General features: G+C 52.3%; 1 protein-coding gene across 1 annotated transcript in view; it reads right to left on the bottom strand.

The window, feature by feature from the left end:
- Positions 1 to 4598: 4598 nt before the first annotated feature.
- The window catches only part of LOC140402277 (hypoxia-inducible factor 1-alpha-like), a 45726-nt gene continuing 32390 nt past the window's right edge, over positions 4599 to 17934 (bottom strand). Inside the window, exons 10-14 of the mRNA XM_072489924.1 lie at positions 16002 to 16097; positions 13082 to 13677; positions 10842 to 10950; positions 9915 to 10038; positions 4599 to 7275 (exon numbers count right to left, since the gene is read on the bottom strand). Coding sequence (XP_072346025.1) covers positions 7130 to 7275; positions 9915 to 10038; positions 10842 to 10950; positions 13082 to 13677; positions 16002 to 16097 — 1071 coding nt within the window. The 3' untranslated portion in view covers positions 4599 to 7129. The remainder of the gene's footprint in view (positions 7276 to 9914; positions 10039 to 10841; positions 10951 to 13081; positions 13678 to 16001; positions 16098 to 17934) is intronic.

Here is a 17934-nt window from a genome sequence, read left to right on the forward strand (position 1 = left end):
CAGTGATCCCTGGGTTAGAGAGAGAGGGGGAAATCAGCCAGGGTTCCTGCTCCTGATCACTGTCCAGTGATCCCTGGGTTAGAGAGAGAGTGGAATTCAGCCCGGGTTCCTGCTCCCGATCATTGTCCAGTGATCCCTGGGTTAGAGAGAGAGAGGGGAAATCAGCCAGGGCTCCTGTTATCGATCACTGTCCAGCGACCTCTGGGTTAGAGAGAGAGTGAGAGAGAGGGGAAATCAGCCAGGGTTCCTGCTCCTGATCACTGACCAGTGATCCCTGGGTTAGAGAGAGAGGGGGGAAATCAGCCTGGCTTCCTGCTCCCGATCACTGTCCAGTGATCCCTGGGTTAGAGAGAGAGGGGAAATCAGCCAGGGTTCCTGCTGCTGATCACTGTCCAGTGATCCCTGGATTAGGAGAGGGGCGAAATCAGCCAGGGTTCCTGCTCCTGATCACTGTCCAGTTTTTCCTGGGTTAGAGAGAGGGAGGAAATCAGCCAGGGTTCCTATTCCTGATCATTGTCCAGTGACCCCTGGGTTAGAGGGAGGGGAACTCAGCCAGGGTTCCTGCTCCTGATCATTGTCCAGTGATCCCTGGGTTAGAGAGAGAGAGAGGAAACCAGCCAGGGTTCCTGCTCCAGCTCACTATCCATTGATCCCTGGGTTAGAGAGAGAGGAAATCAGCCAGGGTTCCTGCTCCTGATCACTGTCCAGTGGTCCCTAGGTTAGAGAGAGAGGGGAAATCAGCCAGGGTTCCTGCTCCTGATCACTGTCCAGTGATCCCTGGGTTAGAGAGAGAGAGAGGAAACCAGCCAGGGTTCCTGCTCCAGCTCACTATCCATTGATCCCTGGGTTAGAGAGAGAGGAAATCAGCCAGGGTTCCTGCTCCTGATCACTGTCCAGTGATCCCTGGGTTCAAGAGAGAGAGGGGAAATCAGCCAGGGTTCCTGCTCCTGATCACTGTCCAGTGATCCCTGGGTTAGAGAGAGAGGAAATCAGCCAGGGTTCCTGCTCCTGATCATTGTCCAGTGGTCCCTAGGTTAGAGAGAGAGGGGAAATCAGCCAGGGTTCCTGCTCCTGATCACTGTCCAGTGATCCCTGGGTTAGAGAGAGAGAGAGGAAATCAGCCAGGGTTCCTGCTCCAGCTCACTATCCATTGATCCCTGGGTTAGAGAGAGAGGAAATCAGCCAGGGTTCCTGCTCCTGATCACTGTCCAGTGATCCCTGGATTAGAGAGAGAGGGGAAATCAGCCAGCGTTCCTGCTCCTGATCACTGTCAAGTGATCCCTGGGTTAGAGAGAGAGAGGAAATCAGCCAGGGTTCCTATTATAGATCACTGTCCAGTGACCCCTGGGTTAGAGAAAGAGAGTGAGAGGGGAAATCAGCCAGGGTTCCTGCTCCTGATCACTGTCCAGTGATCCCTGGGTTAGAGAGAGAGGAAATCAGCCAGCGTTCCTGCTCCTGATCACTGTCAAGTGATCCCTGGGTTACTGAGAGAGAGGAAATCAGCCAGGGTTCCTGCTCCTGATCACTGTCAAGTATACCTGGGTTAGAGAGAGAGGGGGGAATCAGCCATGGTTCCTGCTCCTGATCACTGTCCAGTGATCCCTGGGTTAGAGAGAGAGGGGAAATCAGCCAGGGTTCCTGCTCCTGATCACTGTCCAGTGGTCCCTAGGTTAGAGAGAGAGGGGAAGTCAGCCAGGGTTCCTGCTCCCGATCATTGTCCAGTGACCCCTGGGTTAGAGAGAGAGAGAGGGAGGAAATCAGCCAGGGTTCCTGCTCCTGATCACTGTCCAGTAATCCCTGGGTTAGAGAGAGAGGGGGGAAATCAGCCAGGGTTCCTGCTCCTGCTCACTGTCCAGTGATTCCTGGGTTAGAGAGGGGGGAAATCAGCCAGGGTTCCTGCTCCTGATCACTGTCCAGTGATCCCTGGGTTAGAGAGAGGGAGGAAATCAGCCAGGGTTCCTATTCCTGATCATTGTCCAGTGACCCCTGGGTTAGAGGGAGGGGAACTCAGCCAGTGTTCCTGCTCCTGATCATTGTCCAGTGATCCCTGGGTTAGAGAGAGAGAGAGGAAACCAGCCAGGGTTCCTGCTCCAGCTCACTATCCATTGATCCCTGGGTTCGAGAGAGAGGAAATCAGCCAGGGTTCCTGCTCCTGATTACTGTCCAGTGATCCCTGGGTTAGAGAGAGAGAGAGGAAACCAGCCAGGGTTCCTGCTCCAGCTCACTATCCATTGATCCCTGGGTTAGAGAGGGGGGCGAAATCAGCCAGGGTTCCTGCTCCTGATCACTGTCCAGTGATCCCTGGGTTAGAGAGAGAGAGGGGAAATCAGCCAGGGTTCCTGCTGCTGATCACTGTCCAGTGGTCCCTGGGTTACTGAGAGAGAGGAAATCAGCCAGGGTTCCTGCTCCTGATCACTGTCAAGTGATCCCTGGGTTAGAGAGAGAGGGGGGAAATCAGCCATGGTTCCTGCTCCTGATCACTGTCCAGTGATCCCTGGGTTAGAGAGAGAGGGGAAATCAGCCAGGGTTCCTGCTCCTGATCACTGTCAAGTGATCCCTGGGTTAGAGAGAGAGGGGAACTCAGCCAGGGTTCCTGCTCCTGATCACTGTCCAGTGAATCCTGGGTTAGAGAGAGCGGGGAAATCAGCCAGGGTTCCTGCTCCTGATCACTGTCCAGTGATCCCTGGGTTAGAGAGAGAGGGAAAATCAGCCAGGGCTCCTGCTCCTGATCACTGTCCAGTGATCCCTGGGTTAGAGAGAGAGGGGAATATCAGCCAGGGTTCCTGCTCCTGATCACTGTCAAGTGATCCCTGGGTTAGAGAGAGAGAGGAAATCAGCCAGGGTTCCTGCTCCTGATCACTGTCCAGTGATCCCTGTGTTAGAGAGAGAGAGGGGAAATCAGCCAGGGTTCCTGCTCCTGATCACTGTCTAGTGATCCCTGGGTTAGAGAGAGAGGGGAAATCAGCCAGGGTTCCTACTCCTGATCACTGTCCAGTTATCCCTGGGTTAGAGAGAGAGGGGAAATCAGCCCGGGTTCCTGCTCCTGATCACTGTCCAGTGATCCCTGGGTTAGAGCAGAGTCAGCAAGCTGTGGGTTGAGGCCCCTCTCCAGAAACACGCGCACAAGTCTCGAGGCTGACACAGCCAGTGCAGTCCCGAGGGGTGCAGCACCGTCGGGGTCACCATCCATTGAATGATACTTTGAACAGAGGCCTCCGCTTGGCCCCTCGAGTGGATCCTTTGTCACCACTTCAAAGAGTGGTGACCCCCCAGCCCTGGCCGGTGTTTATCCCTCAACCCCAAATCACCGAGGCAAAACGCCCTGGTTATTTCTCACATTGCTGTTTGTGGGAGCTTGCTGCGCACAAATTATATTGGATTTGTTTATTGTCACGTGTACCGAGGTACAGTGAAAAGTATTGTTCTGCGTGCAGTCCAGACAGATCATTACATACATGCAACAGAACATCGGGCAAATGATAGATACACAATGGACACATATCGGGGGAAGCACACGGAGTGTAGCACTACTCAGGAGAGAGGGTGTGTGAACAGATCAGTTCAGTCCATAAGAGGGTCATTTAGGAGTCTGGTGACAGTGGGGAAGAAGCTGTTTTTGAGTCTGTTCGTGCGTGTTCTCAGACTTCTGTATCTCCTGCCCGATGGAAGAAGTTGGAAGAGTGAGTAAGCCGGGTGGGAGGGGTCTTTGATTATGCTGCCCGCTTTCCCCAGGCAGCGGGAGGTGTAGATGGAGTCAATGGATGGGAGGCAGGTTCGTGTGATGGACTGGGCGGTGTTCACGACTCTCTGAAGTTTCTTGCGGTCCTGGGCCGAGCAGTTGCCATACCAGGCTGTGATGCAGCCCGATAGGATGCTTTCTATGGTGCATCTGTAAATGTTGGTAAGGGTTAATGTGGACATGGGGGTGGCACGGTAGCACAGTGGTTAGCACTGTTGCTTCACAGCGGCAAGGACTCGGGTTCGATTCCCCACTGTCTGTGCGGAGTCTGCACGTTCTCCCTGTGTCTGCGAGGGTTTCCTCCGGGTGCTCCGGTTTCCTCCCACAATGTAAAGATGTGCAGGTTAGGTGGATTGGCCATGAAAAATTGCCCCATAGGTCCAAAATTTAGGTGGGGTTACGGGGATAGGGTGGGGTGTGGGCTTAGGTAGGGTGCTCTTTCAGGGGCCGGTGTAGATTCGATCGGCCGCATGGCTTCCTTCTGTACTGTAAATTCTATGCTGAATTTCCAATTGGCTGCTGCGTCTCTGATGTTACAACAGTGCCAGGTTGTGAAATGTTTTGGCGCGTCTTGAAGTGCTGAAAAGTGTTTTAGGGACTCAATTATTTTGATGTACAAACACATCCAGCGATTTCACAGCCAAGTTCACTCGTATTCAACACTGGGCGTGATTCTCCCGCCATGCCCACCACGCGATCGGAAATTCCCGCCCGAGGTCAATGGACCTTTACGTGGTCCGCGTCGCGCCCGTGGCGATCTTGCGGCGGAGGGGGCGGGAGAATCCAGCCCGCCGTATCGGGGTCAGCCCTGGGACCAAGAATCAGACACTCGGGTCAGTAACGAGACAGACTACGGAACCGTTGTTGAAGTGTGTTTTATTTCCCACAGTAAGAAAATTCTGTTGATTACACCTTTAAACGACAGCACGTTTGATGATGGTGAGATCGCAGATTATATCCTGACTCACCGAGGTGCGACTTCAGAATAAGAAACCACCCCGGTTCGATCAGAGATCTGATCCAAAAACCACCTGGCGGCAGAATCTACGTTCTCTGGGAAGGGGGTTGGGGGGGGGCTCAGTCCCACCCTCCGCCGCCCAACAGGCCCATCCCTCCCTGCGGCCTGGACCAATCACAAACCACAAGCAGACAGTCCCTGGCCTGATTTGGATGGTTCCTGTCTGCCCTCCGGGCCAGCTATTTTCCCACCTTCAATATTCCTAAAACTAATCAGCAAAGAACCTCCAAACAAAATGAGGGGGGGGAACAAAACACAATTCGTTCTTTTTTTGCTGTTTAATGCCGCAGTGGTTTTATTTCTCCCCGGCTCTGCGCAGGGGAAGAGATTAATCTTTTAATTCCTGAAGACAGCAGGGTGACCCCCGGAGGGTTTGTCAAACCCTGAGTCTGTAGCACCATTTGCAAAATTGCCGGAGATTGCAGCGGTCACGTTTCGCACTGTGCGGAGTGAAGTAGAAACCTGGTTGCGGATGTTTACCCAGTCACTACTGAGCTGAGGGAGGCGGGGGGGCGCAGCGTAATCTGTCACCTGCTGCTTTAACCAGCGCCCCAGCCCAATTTATAAATTCCCTCCCCTAACACCGTAACAAGAGTGAAACGTCAAACTTCACAGGAGATATCAGGTGAAACCTGCCACTGACTCACATGAGGAGATCTTAGCACAAGTGACCACATACTTGGTCAAAGAGGTAGATTTTCAGGAAGGGTCTGAGAGGGGTGGGTGGGGTTGGGGGGTGGGGGTGGGGGTGGAGAGAGAGAGGGGGAGGGGTTTAGGGTACACAAAAACAAAGGTGTGACAGTGTCAGAAGGAACTGAGGGATGGTGTCAGAAAGGGACGCAGCTCCTTTTCGAATCCCCCCACCCCCCCTCTCTCAGTGCCGACCCCTCCCCCTTCCGCCCCGGGTCACTGCGCCACAGAGCTACGGAGTTCCTGTCTCTCTTTGGGGTAGCTCTGCTGCCTCACAGCGCCAAGGTCCCGGGTTCGATTCCTGGCTTGGGTCACTGTCTGTGCGGAGTCTGCACGTCCTCCCCGTGTCTGCGTGGGTTTCCTCCGGGTGCTCCGGCTTCCTCCCACAGTCCAAATACGTGCAGGTTAGGTGGGGTTACAGGGATGATCGGGCAGGGGGTGGGCCTAGCTCTTTCAGAGGGTCGAGATACAGACTCGATAGGCCTCCTTCTGCACTGTCGGAATTCTATCGTTTTAACACACAGGGGCTCCCACTGCCACAGCAGGAACCCTCTGGAAAAAAGAACTTCCCAGATGGTCCGGCAGAAGACAGGCCCAACAGAAGTGGCACTCTGCACGGGGGGGGTGTACAGGAATACAGCGGGCCTGCACTGCCGTGTCGCACAGCAGCAAGGACAGAGTGTTGTGTTCCACAGTTGCCAAGTGACTTTATTCCACACTATAAAACTGGTTTGATTGAAACAAGGAGTAGTAGTGGGCCACTCGGCCCCTCGAGCCTGTTCCACCATTTAATAAGATCATGGCTAATCTCATAGCCTCAAACCCGCATCCCCCCCCCCCCCCCACCCCCCACCCCACCCCACCACCCGATAAAGCATGCAATCTATCCAGTATGAAATCTCCCATCCTGAATAGATATTTTATTTGAAGAGGAAAATTCCTCTACATGAATTGTTGGCTCAGCTGTGTCTCCCGGGCTCACCTGTAATATAATGAGGCTTTTCCAAAGAATTAACCTCATGCTCCAGTCTGTTTCCTCCCACAGTTAGGAGCTAAAGTTATGAGTAAAGAGGGGGAGGAGACAGAGAGGGGGGTGTGTGTGGGAAGCGAGAGAGTGAGGCAAACATCGAGAGGGGCAAGACAGAGAGAGAGAGAGAGAGAGCGACAAAGATACCATTGATGGAGTGAAACTGACGGACACAGAGAGACGGAGGCTGACAAACTCGACTGAGAGAGGAAGAGCGAGATGGAGAGAGAGAGATGACAGAGGGAGAGGGAGGGGTGGAGAGACAGACAGATGAATGTGAGTGAGACAAGGATTTCAGCAAAGGGAAAGTCATTCAGTAAATCCCGGATTAAACAGTCACCCTCGAGATTGCCAGGGGCAGAGTGGGCAAGTGTCAGCGAGGCTGCTGAATGCAGGGTCCAGGATCTTACTGACCAACCGGGTAGCCTTTCATTTTATTTCTAGTGTATAAAGGTTGTGTTTTAGTGAGGGAGAAAGAGCTTCCACCCCTGGCTGTCTCTCTGCCAAGCTCAGGAACTCTGGTATGATTTACCCCCAAAACACCCCGGATACGTTGAGATGGTGACTGTTTAATCAAGGCAACTTTGACTGGCCCCCAGGGATCAGTGCAGAGTCCTTTAGGATTTCCGACGGTGATTTGTTCAATGAGGAGGCTTCAGGAGACCTGATCCAGGGCTTCCAGCAGCTCTGCTCCACGTAGGAGGGGATGCCTGTTCGGTAAAGGAGCGTTAACTTCACAGTCGTAACCTGCCAGCTGTGGTGGACCGGACATCTCCTTCGCAAGCAATTGCATGGTCAACGCTACAGAGAGAGGACAGAATGTTAGGCTGCATTAAACATTCTGCAATAAACATTCTCATTAAACATTCTCAGCACCTGCAATTCTGATTTTATTTTGTGATGTGAACTCAGCGGCATCACGTTTGCCTCTGAGTCAAAACGTTGTAGATTCAAGTCCACTCCATGTCTTGGGCCCCAATTCCTGGCAGACACTCTCAGTGCAGTACTGAGGGAGTGCTGCACTGTCAGAGGGTCAGTACTGAGGGAGTGCTGCACTGTCAGAGGGTCAGTACTGAGGGAGTGCTGCACTGTCAGAGGGTCAGTACTGAGGGAGTGCTGCACTGTCAGAGGGTCAGTACTGAGGGAGTGCCGCACTGTCAGAGGGTCTGTACTGAGGGAGTGCCGCACAGTCAGAGGGTCAGTGCTGAGGGAGTGCCGCACAGTCAGAGGGTCAGTGCTGAGGGAGTGCCGCACAGTCAGAGGGTCCGTACTGAGGGAGTGCCGCACTGTCAGAGGGTCAGTGCTGAGGGAGTGCCGCACTGTCAGAGGGTCAGTGCTGAGGGAGTGCTGCACAGTCAGAGGGTCAGTGCTGAGGGAGTGCCGCACAGTCAGAGGGTCAGTACTGAGGGAGTGCCGCACAGTCAGAGGGTCCGTACTGAGGGAGTGCTGCACTGTCAGAGGGTCAGTACTGAGGGAGTGCCGCATTGTCAGAGTGTCAGTACTGAGGGAGTGCTGCCCTGTGGGAGTGTCAGTACTGAGGGAGTGCCGTACTGCCAGAGGGTCAGTACTGAGGGAGTGCCACCCTGTGGGAGTGTCAGTACTGAGGGAGTGCCGCACTGTGGGAGTGTCAGTACTGAGGGAGTGCCGCACTGTGGGAGTGTCAGTACTGAGGGAGTGCCGCACTGTGGGAGTGTCAGTACTGAGGGTGTGCCGCATTGTCAGAGGGTCAGTACTGAGGGAGCGCTGCACTGTCAGAGGGTCAGTACTGAGGGAATGCCGCACTGTCAGAGGGTTAGTACTGAGGGAGTGCCGCACTGTCAGAGGGTCAGTACTGAGGGAGTGCCACCCTGTGGGAGTGTCAGTACTGAGGGAGTGCCGCACTGTGGGAGTGTCAGTACTGAGGGAGTGCCGCACTGTGGGAGTGTCAGTACTGAGGGAGTGCCGCACTGTCAGAGGGTCAGTACTGAGGGAGTGCCGCACTGTGGGAGTGTCAGTACTGAGGGAGTGCCGCATTGTCAGAGGGTCAGTACTGAGGGAGCGCTGCACTGTCAGAGGGTCAGTACTGAGGGAGTGCCGCACTGTCAGAGGGTCAGTACTGAGGGAGTGCCGCACTGTCAGAGGGTCAGTACTGAGGGAGTGCCGCACTGTCAGAGGGTCAGTACTGAGGGAGTGCTACACTGTCAGAGGGTCAGGACTGAGGGAGTGCCGCACTGTCAGAGGGTCAGTACTGAGTGAGTGCCGCACTGTCAGAGGGTCAGTACTGAGTGAGTGCCGCACTGTCAGAGGGTCAGTACTGAGGGAGTGCTGCACTGTCAGAGGGTCAGTACTGAGGGAGTGCTGCACTGTCAGAGGGTCAGTACTGAGGGAGTGCTGCACTGTCAGAGGGTCAGTACTGAGGGAGCGCCGCACTGTCAGAGGGTCAGATCGTTGGTCAGGACATGGAGACAACCCACCTACTCCCGTGAGTCAAATTCCCTCACTAATAGCACAGTGGGTGTGCCTACACCCACACGGAGTGCAGCCGTTCAAGAAAGCGGCTCACACCACCTTCTCACGGGGCAATTAGGGATGGACAACAGATGCTGGGCCCAACCAGCGACGTCCACATCCCGTGACTGAGTTAGAAAAAGAACGCTCCCTCACTACCCTCAGTTTGATCTCAGTTTAGGTTATTTTCTCTCCCTGTGTCTGCGTGGGTCTCACCCCCACAACCCAAAGATGTGCAGGGTAGGTGGATTGGCCGCGCTAAATTGCCCCTTAATTGGAAAAAAGAATTAGGTACTCTAAATGTAAAGGTTTAGGTTATAGTCCTCAATGGGCAGGAATATGCCTCACTCTTAAAGTGATGATTTAATTGGTGTCCCTCTTTGTATATATTCAGGGAGTCCCCCCCACCAGGGTTTGTGAATCTCCAGGGTTGGTGAGGAGGCTGGAAGGACCCCCAGATTAAACCCTCCTCTCTTGAAGACCTTGGGAAGTTGGCCTTCATTAAAAAAAAAATTTTTTAATTTATTTTTTTAATTTAGCGTACCCAATTCAGTTTGTCCAATTAAGGGGCAATTTAGCGCAGCCAATCCACCTACCCTGTGCATCTTTGGGTTGTGGGGGTGAAACCCACGCAAACACGGGGAGAATGTGCAAACTCCACACGGACAGTGACCCGGGATCGAACCTGGGACCTCGGCGCCGTGAGGCAGCGGGGCTAACCCACTGTGCCACCGTGCTGCCCCGGAAGTTAGCCTTCATTGTCCGAGTTAAACGTGGAACTCAATCTCAGAACGTTTCGGATGACCAAGCCATGGAGATTCTGTAACCATCGTTATCATTGCTGTTTTATGTTAAACTACATTATAAATAGTTCAGACGGGCGATGTTACATCTGACAGAGAATCAGGATTGCTGGAAAACTGAAATTTAAGGCAAGTAGGAAGTGGTCTTACTCATCGGTGTGGCTGGGTTAGGACGTTTCGCTTCTGCACTAGTTTTGTTCTTTGCAATTTTCTTCAGCCGTTTCGCCGTCACCTGGACCATCTCGGCAACTCTGGAAACATCCGGAATAGAGTCCTGCACAGCCAATTAAATCAAAAGGGTTTAACAACTGACTCGAAATAAATAGCAACCATTTTACTAATAGCCATTTAACCGAGTACCCAACTAATCAATTAACCAGCCAATCGACTTTGAACATTCTCCCCGTGTCTGCGTGGGTCTCACCCCCACAACCTAAAGATGTGCAGGGTAGGTGGATTGGCCAGGCTAAATTGCCCCTTAATTGGAAAAAATGAATTGGGCACTCTAAATTTATATTAAAAAAATTAACCAGCCAATCGCCCTAGCCAATCAGTGAAGCAGCCAGATTTCTAACATAGCCCACTAACCAAACTAGTTAATTAATCAAACTAGCCCACTAACTAAACCAGCCCACTAACCAAACCATTCCATTGACCAAATCAGTTTATTAACCATGCTAGACCACTAACTGAGCTAGCCCACTAACTAAACCAGCCCACTAACCAAACCAGTCCATTATCCAAACCAGTTAATTAACCAAACTAGCCCACTAAACGAACCAGTTAATTAACCAAACTAGCCCACTAACTAAACCAGCCAACTAACCAAACCAGTTCATTAACCAAACCAGTTCATTAACCAAAGCAGCCTACTAACCAAACTAGTCCACCTAACCAAACCAGTTCATTAACCAACCTCCCTACTCACCAAACTAGTCCACTAACCAAACTAGTCTGTTAGTCAACTTGTAATTAACTGATTATGCGATTACTTGTCTAATTAATCAGTTAATGAACCAGACAGTCCGCTGACCCAGCCACCAGATAGTTTGGGTGTGTGGATAGTCCAGATCTTACCTGTAGGTTGCCATGCTGCACAGAGTGTTTACGTTTTAGGTTACGAAGGGCCCACATCTGGGCACTGACTTTCTCCTGGTCTTTCCCAAATGCCCACATGTCCAGCACCCTGCAGAGTACGAGGCAATCGGTTGGTACGAGACTTTGCTAACTGTTCAGACAGCACAAGGAGACGCTCTGCCTCCATTGTCCCATAAACCAGGAAAAACTTTGGGCCATATCCAGATTAAAAATCAAAGCAAATTTCACAATCAAAAAGGTTAAGCCGGTTGTGAACAGGGAGACTGACTGTCCAATGGACAGCCTGAAACACTTACTGGAGGTGCTCATTAACAAGGGGGTGCCACTGGGTAGGGGCAACATGGACAGTACTGTCTCCCAGTTACTGGAACTCCTCCATATATCCTCCAATGAGATCTGTTCTTCAAGAACTCTCTTCTGCCTTGATAGCACTGACATCTTATAGGGTACAGTCCCATGGACACTGAACCCGTTGGGGGGTGTAAAGGGAGATAGAGAGAAAACAAGGGAATTATAGACACGTCAGCCTGACGGCGGTTGTGGGGAAAATTGTAGAATCCCTTATCAAAGATTCTACAGCCGAGCATTTGGAAAACAGTGGCAGGGTTGGGCAGAGTCAGCATGGATTTGTGAAAGGGAAATCATGATTGACAAACCTACCAGATTTCTTCAAGGGTGGAACTAGTAGGGTTGACGAGGGGGAACCAGTAGATGTGGTATATTTGGACTTTCAAAATGCTTTAGACAAAAGTCGCGCGTGTTCAATTAAAGCGCATGGGATTAGGGGAAGTGTATTGAGCTGGATAGAAAACTGGTTGGCAGACAGGAAACAAAGAGTAGGAATTAACGGGTCTTTTTCCAAATGGCAGCAGTGATTAGTGGGGTACCGCAGGGATCGGTGCTGGGACCCCAGTTATTCGCAATATAGATAGATATTTTAAAAATAAATTTAGAGTAACTAATTCATTTTTTCCAATTAAGGGGCAGTTTAGCGCGGCCAATCCACCTCCCCTGCACATCTTTGGGTTGTGGGGGTGAGACCCACGCAGACATGGGGAGAATGTGCAAACTCCACACGGACAGTGACCCGGGGCCGGGATCGAACCTGGGACCTTGGCGCCGTGAGGCAACAGAGCTAACCCACTGCGCCACCGTGCTGCCCCTACAATATATGTTAATGATTTAGATGCGGGAACTAAATGAATATCTCCAAATTTGCAGATGACACCAAGTTGGGTGGGAGGGTGAGCTGTGAGGAGGACACAGAGATCCTTCAGTGTGATTTGGACAAGTTGAGTGAGTGGGCAAATGAATGGCGGATGCAGTTTAATTTGGAGAAATGCGAGGCTATCTGTTTTAGTCACGAAAACAGGAAGGCCGATTATCTGAATGGCTAGAAATTGAGAGAGGGGATTGTGAAACAGGACCTGGCTGTCCTCATACACCAGTCGCTGAAGGTAAGCATGCAGGTGCAGCAGGTGGTAAAGAAGGCAAATGGTATGTTGGCCTTCACAGCGAGAGGTTTCGAGTATAGAAGCAGGGGTGTGTTGCTGCATTTGTACAGGGCCTTGGTGAGGCCACACCTGGAGTATTGTGGGCAGTTTTGGTCTCCTTCTCTGAGGAAGGATGTTCTTGCTCTAGAGGGAGCGCAGCGAAGGTTCACCAGGCTGATTCCTGGGTTGTGGGGGGACTGACTAAAGAGGAGAGATTGAGTCGGTTAGCATTTTATTCACTGAAGTTCAGAAGAATGAGGGGGATCTCCGAGAAACCTATACAATTCTAACAGGACTGGACAGGGTAGATGCAGGAAGGATGTTCCCGATGGTGGGTGTGTCCAGAAACAGGGGGTCACAGTCTGAGGATATGGAATAAACCGTTTAGGACAGAGATTAGGAGAAATGTCTTCATGCAGGCAGCGGTGAGCCTGTGGAATTCGCTATCACAGGAAGCAGTTGAGGCCAAAATGTTGACGGTGAAGGTGGCAGTGAGCGGCCTTCTTGAACCGCTGCAGTCCCTGGGGTGCAGGTACACCCACTGTGCTGTTAGGGAAGGCATCTCTCAAGCTTTGGAGAAAGGATTGTTCAGCCTTTCATGATCTGATCCGTTCTGATATCTCAATAAAGCTTTCCCACGCCCTCTCTCGTTCCTCGTGTCTTTTTTATAATGTGGAGGCCAGAACCATACATTGTTTCTAAGGTCAAATAAAGTGACAATGGTACCTGTGTTTGGATGGTGACTGCCGGGTGGTTCCAGCTGGGGTTGCGCTCTCAGTTCCAACGGAGTCCAGTCGGTCACTCGGTTCGAGCCCAACTCCAACCATTAAAGATTCCGTGCCTTGATCACTGCTGCTGGGTAAGTGGCTGCTGGGAATGCCAGTCTGGGAGAGACTGACTGTGGTCTGGGGCTGGAATAGCGCCAGCAGAACCTTCTGCACGGCCAGCGTGAATGCTGGGCCCTCAAAGGCTATCGAGGTGTTGCTGGGGCTCCGAGCTCGGGTCTCGCTGAGATCAGCCACGCTGCTGGAACGTTGCAAGGTGACAGGGCCTCCCCGAGGCTCGGGGACCTCGCACAGGCTCTGAGTGCGGGGCCGGACAGAGTGCAGACTGCTGGAGCGAGGGCGCAAGGGGGCACTGTCTGCCTTCTCCTCAGAAGAGTCATCCCTTGTGGCGTCTCGGGCATTGGGATCTGTGTCCGGGTGCTCGTTGCCACAGGCCTGCCGGTCCTTTTCTTCAGGAGATTCAAAGTTAATGAGCTGGAAGTCTTCCTCCATGGAGATATAGGGTGCTAACATCTCCAGGTCCAGCTCTGGAGATACCTGCAAACACCAAAGCATTAATCAGCCTCCTCATTTATTCATAACAATTGCTGCTGAAACCCTCATCCACATTTTGATTGACTCCAGCCTCCAGAATCCCCACCCTCTCCTCAGCGGCCTGCACCCTTTCACCCTCAACAAATTCGAGCTCATTCAACTCTCTTGCTGGTGTTTTAAGACCACTGTCTTCGCTGGCCTGCGCTAGCTCCCGGTTAAGCAACCCCTTTGACTTTTAGATTTTCAAATCCCTCCCTTGCCTCGTCCCCTCCCTATCTCCGTCAGCCCCTCCAGCCGTTACAATCCTCCGAGATTTCTGCACTCCTCCTCTTGCACATCCCCGATTCCCATCGTTCCAACATTGGCGGCCGTGCTTTCAGCTGGCTGCCTGGGGCGGGGGGGGGCCTACGCTCGGAAATTCCCTCCCTGACCCCCCTCTCTGCTTCTCTTGTCTCCTTCAAGTCACTCCTCAAACCTTCCCCTATGGTTACGTTTTTGTTCACCTGCCTCAATATGTCCCGCGAATTGGCGTCAAACATTATTTGATTGACTATCGAGATTAATATAAGTCAGAGGATCCCCTACAGTGCAGCAGTCGTTATGTAGAATTACATAGAATATGCAGCACAAAAACATGCCTCTGGCCCACGCCTTGCCCTTTCAGTATATCTTTCTATTCCCTTTTCTCTCTTACACTCATCTAATTTTCTTTAAAGTATCTAAACTATTTGCCACTTCCTTTTTTCTTTTTTTAAAATAAATTTAGAGCGCCCAATTCTTTTTTCCAATTAAGGGGCAATTTAGCGAGGCCAATCCACCTACCCTGCACATCTTTTTGGGTTGTGGGGGCGAAACCCACGCAGACACGGGGAGAATGTGCAAACTCCACACGGACAGTGACCCAGAGCCGGGATTGAACCCGAGTCTTCTGCGCCGTGAGGCAGCAGTGCTAACCACTGCACCACCGTGTCGCCCTATTTGCCACTTTCTAACCACTCGCTCTGAGTAAAGAAATCTCTCCTGATTTCCCCATTGGCTTTATTAGTAGCTAAGCTATATTTATAGTCTCGAGTACTCCCTTCAGTGAGAACATTCTCTCCACGTCTATCTTCTCCAAACCATTTATAATTCTAAAAGCAGTCCAAAGGCAACCTCTAAATCTCCGCTTCCCGAAATAAGTAAAATAATCCCAAACGGTTCAAAATTTCCCTCCGTTCTGGGACAACTATTGGGAGTTTTTTTATGCGCCATGGGGGGGGGGGGGGGGGGGGGGGGGGATTTCCCAGCCCCTCCCACCAGCGGGACCTTCCAGACTTGCCGTAGATCACCCCCCCCCCCCCAGCATCACCTGTGCCAAGTCTGGATGGGCGAGCCACGCCAAACGCTGCTCCCACCAATGGCGAGCCCCCTCCGCCATGGGGCAACCCGTCACAGGGGGGGGGGGGGGTCTCGTAAGATCCCGCCCTCTGTTTCTATGCCCTCCAGACAATGACTGGTAGGATTCGGGAACAGTTTTCCGCAATTTCTACACCGATGCAGCATCAATCGCTAATTTTAAAACTGAGATTGAGCGTTATTTGTTATCCAAATGGTGTTGAAGCAGACGGGAAAATGGCGAGTGAGTGGAGGCGGGCTGCAGGCGCTCATTGAATGGCAAAGTGGGCTCGAGGGGCAGAATGGTCGCCTTCCTGTTCCTCTCTCTCGTTTTGCCTGGATAGTGAGTGTCTGAATCTGGTCGAGGCCGAGGAAATCACGGCCAGCTCCGCTTGTCCTTCGAACAGAGGACACAGGGCTGGCACCGTCTCGAAGGAGAGTAGAATTAACATTTCGAGCCCTTTGGCTCCTCTTCAGAACTCAAAGCTTTCTCGAAGCGTTAACTCGGTTTCTCTCCTCCCAGATTGTGCCAGACCGGCTGAGGTTTCCCAGCATTTTCCGTTCTTGTTCCAGCATCCACTGTCTTTTTGCTGATTCTGATCTTGTCCTTGCCTGGATTTCACTAACAGGTGATGATCAGGGGCAAGAGTTCTCGCTGGTAGGGGCTGGTTTAGCACAGGGCTAAATCGCTGGCTTTTAAAGCAGACCAAGGCAGGCCAGCAGCATGCTTCAATTCCCGTACCAGCCTCCTCGAACAGGCGCCGGAATGTGGCGACTAGGGGCTTTTCACAGTAACTTCATTTGAAGCCTACTTGTGACAATAAGCGATTCTCATTTCCCTGTCCTTTCTAATTCAGAAGCAGTGAGTGTTTGGAGAACATCCTGACACCTTGTACGTTCATGGTCGTGTGCAGGACAATTGGAGAGGTTAACACTGCGGGAACGCGACTGACCTGGTCTGTCTCAGTCGGCTGAGCTTTGCTGTCGATTGCAAACAGATTTTGAACAACGTCCTCCATGTTGAAGCAGAAATCCTTAATGTCACACTTCTGTAAAAGTGGGAAAAAAATTAAACTTCAGGACACCAAAAACACAGCAACAGATTTCCCAGAGTTCCCATCGAGCCCCAGAAACCTGATTAACTCCACAGCAACACCATTAACCCACCCAGCAACCTCACTGACCCTTGAACAATACCACCGACCCCCTCAACAACCCCAGTCACCCTGACCAGGCCCACCGACCCCAGTCACCCTGACCAGGCCCACCGACCCCAGTCACCCTGACCAGGCCCACCGACCCCTCAACAACCCCAGTCACCCTGACCAGGCCCACCGACCCCTCAACAACCCCAGTCACCCTGACCAGGCCCACCGACCCCTCAACAACCCCAGTCACCCTGACCAGGCCCACCGACCCCTCAACAACCCCAGTCACCCTGACCAGGCCCACCGACCCCCTCAACAACCCCAGTCACCCCCTTCCCCTACATTCTCCTGTGGAGATGACACTTTGGGCGGGATTCTCCGTTACGCCTGCGCCCGGGGGTTTCCCGACGGCGTGGAGCTGCCCCACAACGGGAAACCCCACTGACCGGCTGGCGTGACGGAGAATCCTGCCGGCGGGTCGGGCCACAAATGTGACGTGGTGGGACAGAGAATCCCGCCCTTTGTCTGTGTCAATGTCACATTGCAACAACCTCACCCCTCTGAAATTTTCAACGCTATTTGTATGTCACAAATACCAAATGCACTCAGGAACTGTACCCCTAGTGAGAGTCAGCACCTTCAGGAATTGTACCCCAGTGAGAGTCAGCAGCTTCAGGAACTGTCCCCCAGTGAGAGTCAGCACCTTCAGGAACTGTGTCCCAGTGAGAGTCAGCACCTTCAGGAACTGTGTCCCAGTGAGAGTCAGCACCTTCAGGAACTGTGTCCCAGTGAGAGTCAGCAGCTTCAGGAATTGTACCCCAGTGAGAGTCAGCACCTTCAGGAACTGTGTCCCAGTGAGAGTCAGCACCTTCAGGAATTGTACCCCAGTGAGAGTCAGCAGCTTCAGGAACTGTCCCCCAGTGAGAGTCAGCAGCTTCAGGAACTGTCCCCCAGTGAGAGTCAGCACCTTCAGGAACTGTGTCCCAGTGAGAGTCAGCACCTTCAGGAACTGTGTCCCAGTGAGAGTCAGCAGCTTCAGGAATTGTACCCCAGTGAGAGTCAGCACCTTCAGGAACTGTGTCCCAGTGAGAGTCAGCACCTTCAGGAATTGTACCCCAGTGAGAGTCAGCAGCTTCAGGAACTGTCCCCCAGTGAGAGTCAGCACCTTCAGGAACTGTACCCCAGTGAGAGTCAGCACCTTCAGTAACTGTGTCCCAGTGAGAGTCAGCACCTTCAGGAATTGTACCCCAGTGAGAGTCAGCACCTTCAGGAATTGTACCCCAGTGAGAGTCAGCAGCTTCAGGAACTGTCCCCCAGTGAGAGTCAGCACCTTCAGGAACTGTACCCCAGTGAGAGTCAGCATCTTCAGTAACTGTGTCCTAGTGAGAGTCAGCACCTTCAGGAACTGTGTCCCAGTGAGAGTCAGCATCTTCAGTAACTGTGTCCTAGTGAGAGTCAGCACCTTCAGGAACTGTGTCCCAGTGAGAGTCAGCAGCTTCAGGAACTGTCCCCCAGTGAGAGTCAGCACCTTCAGGAACTGTACCCCAGTGAGAGTCAGCATCTTCAGTAACTGTGTCCTAGTGAGAGTCAGCACCTTCAGGAACTGTGTCCCAGTGAGAGTCAGCATCTTCAGTAACTGTGTCCTAGTGAGAGTCAGCACCTTCAGGAACTGTGTCCCAGTGAGAGTCAGCACCTTCAGGAATTGTACCCCAGTGAGAGTCAGCACCTTCAGGAACTG

Source organism: Scyliorhinus torazame, chromosome 25, assembly GCF_047496885.1.
Source record: "Scyliorhinus torazame isolate Kashiwa2021f chromosome 25, sScyTor2.1, whole genome shotgun sequence".
In the NCBI taxonomy this organism is placed as follows: domain Eukaryota; kingdom Metazoa; phylum Chordata; class Chondrichthyes; order Carcharhiniformes; family Scyliorhinidae; genus Scyliorhinus; species Scyliorhinus torazame.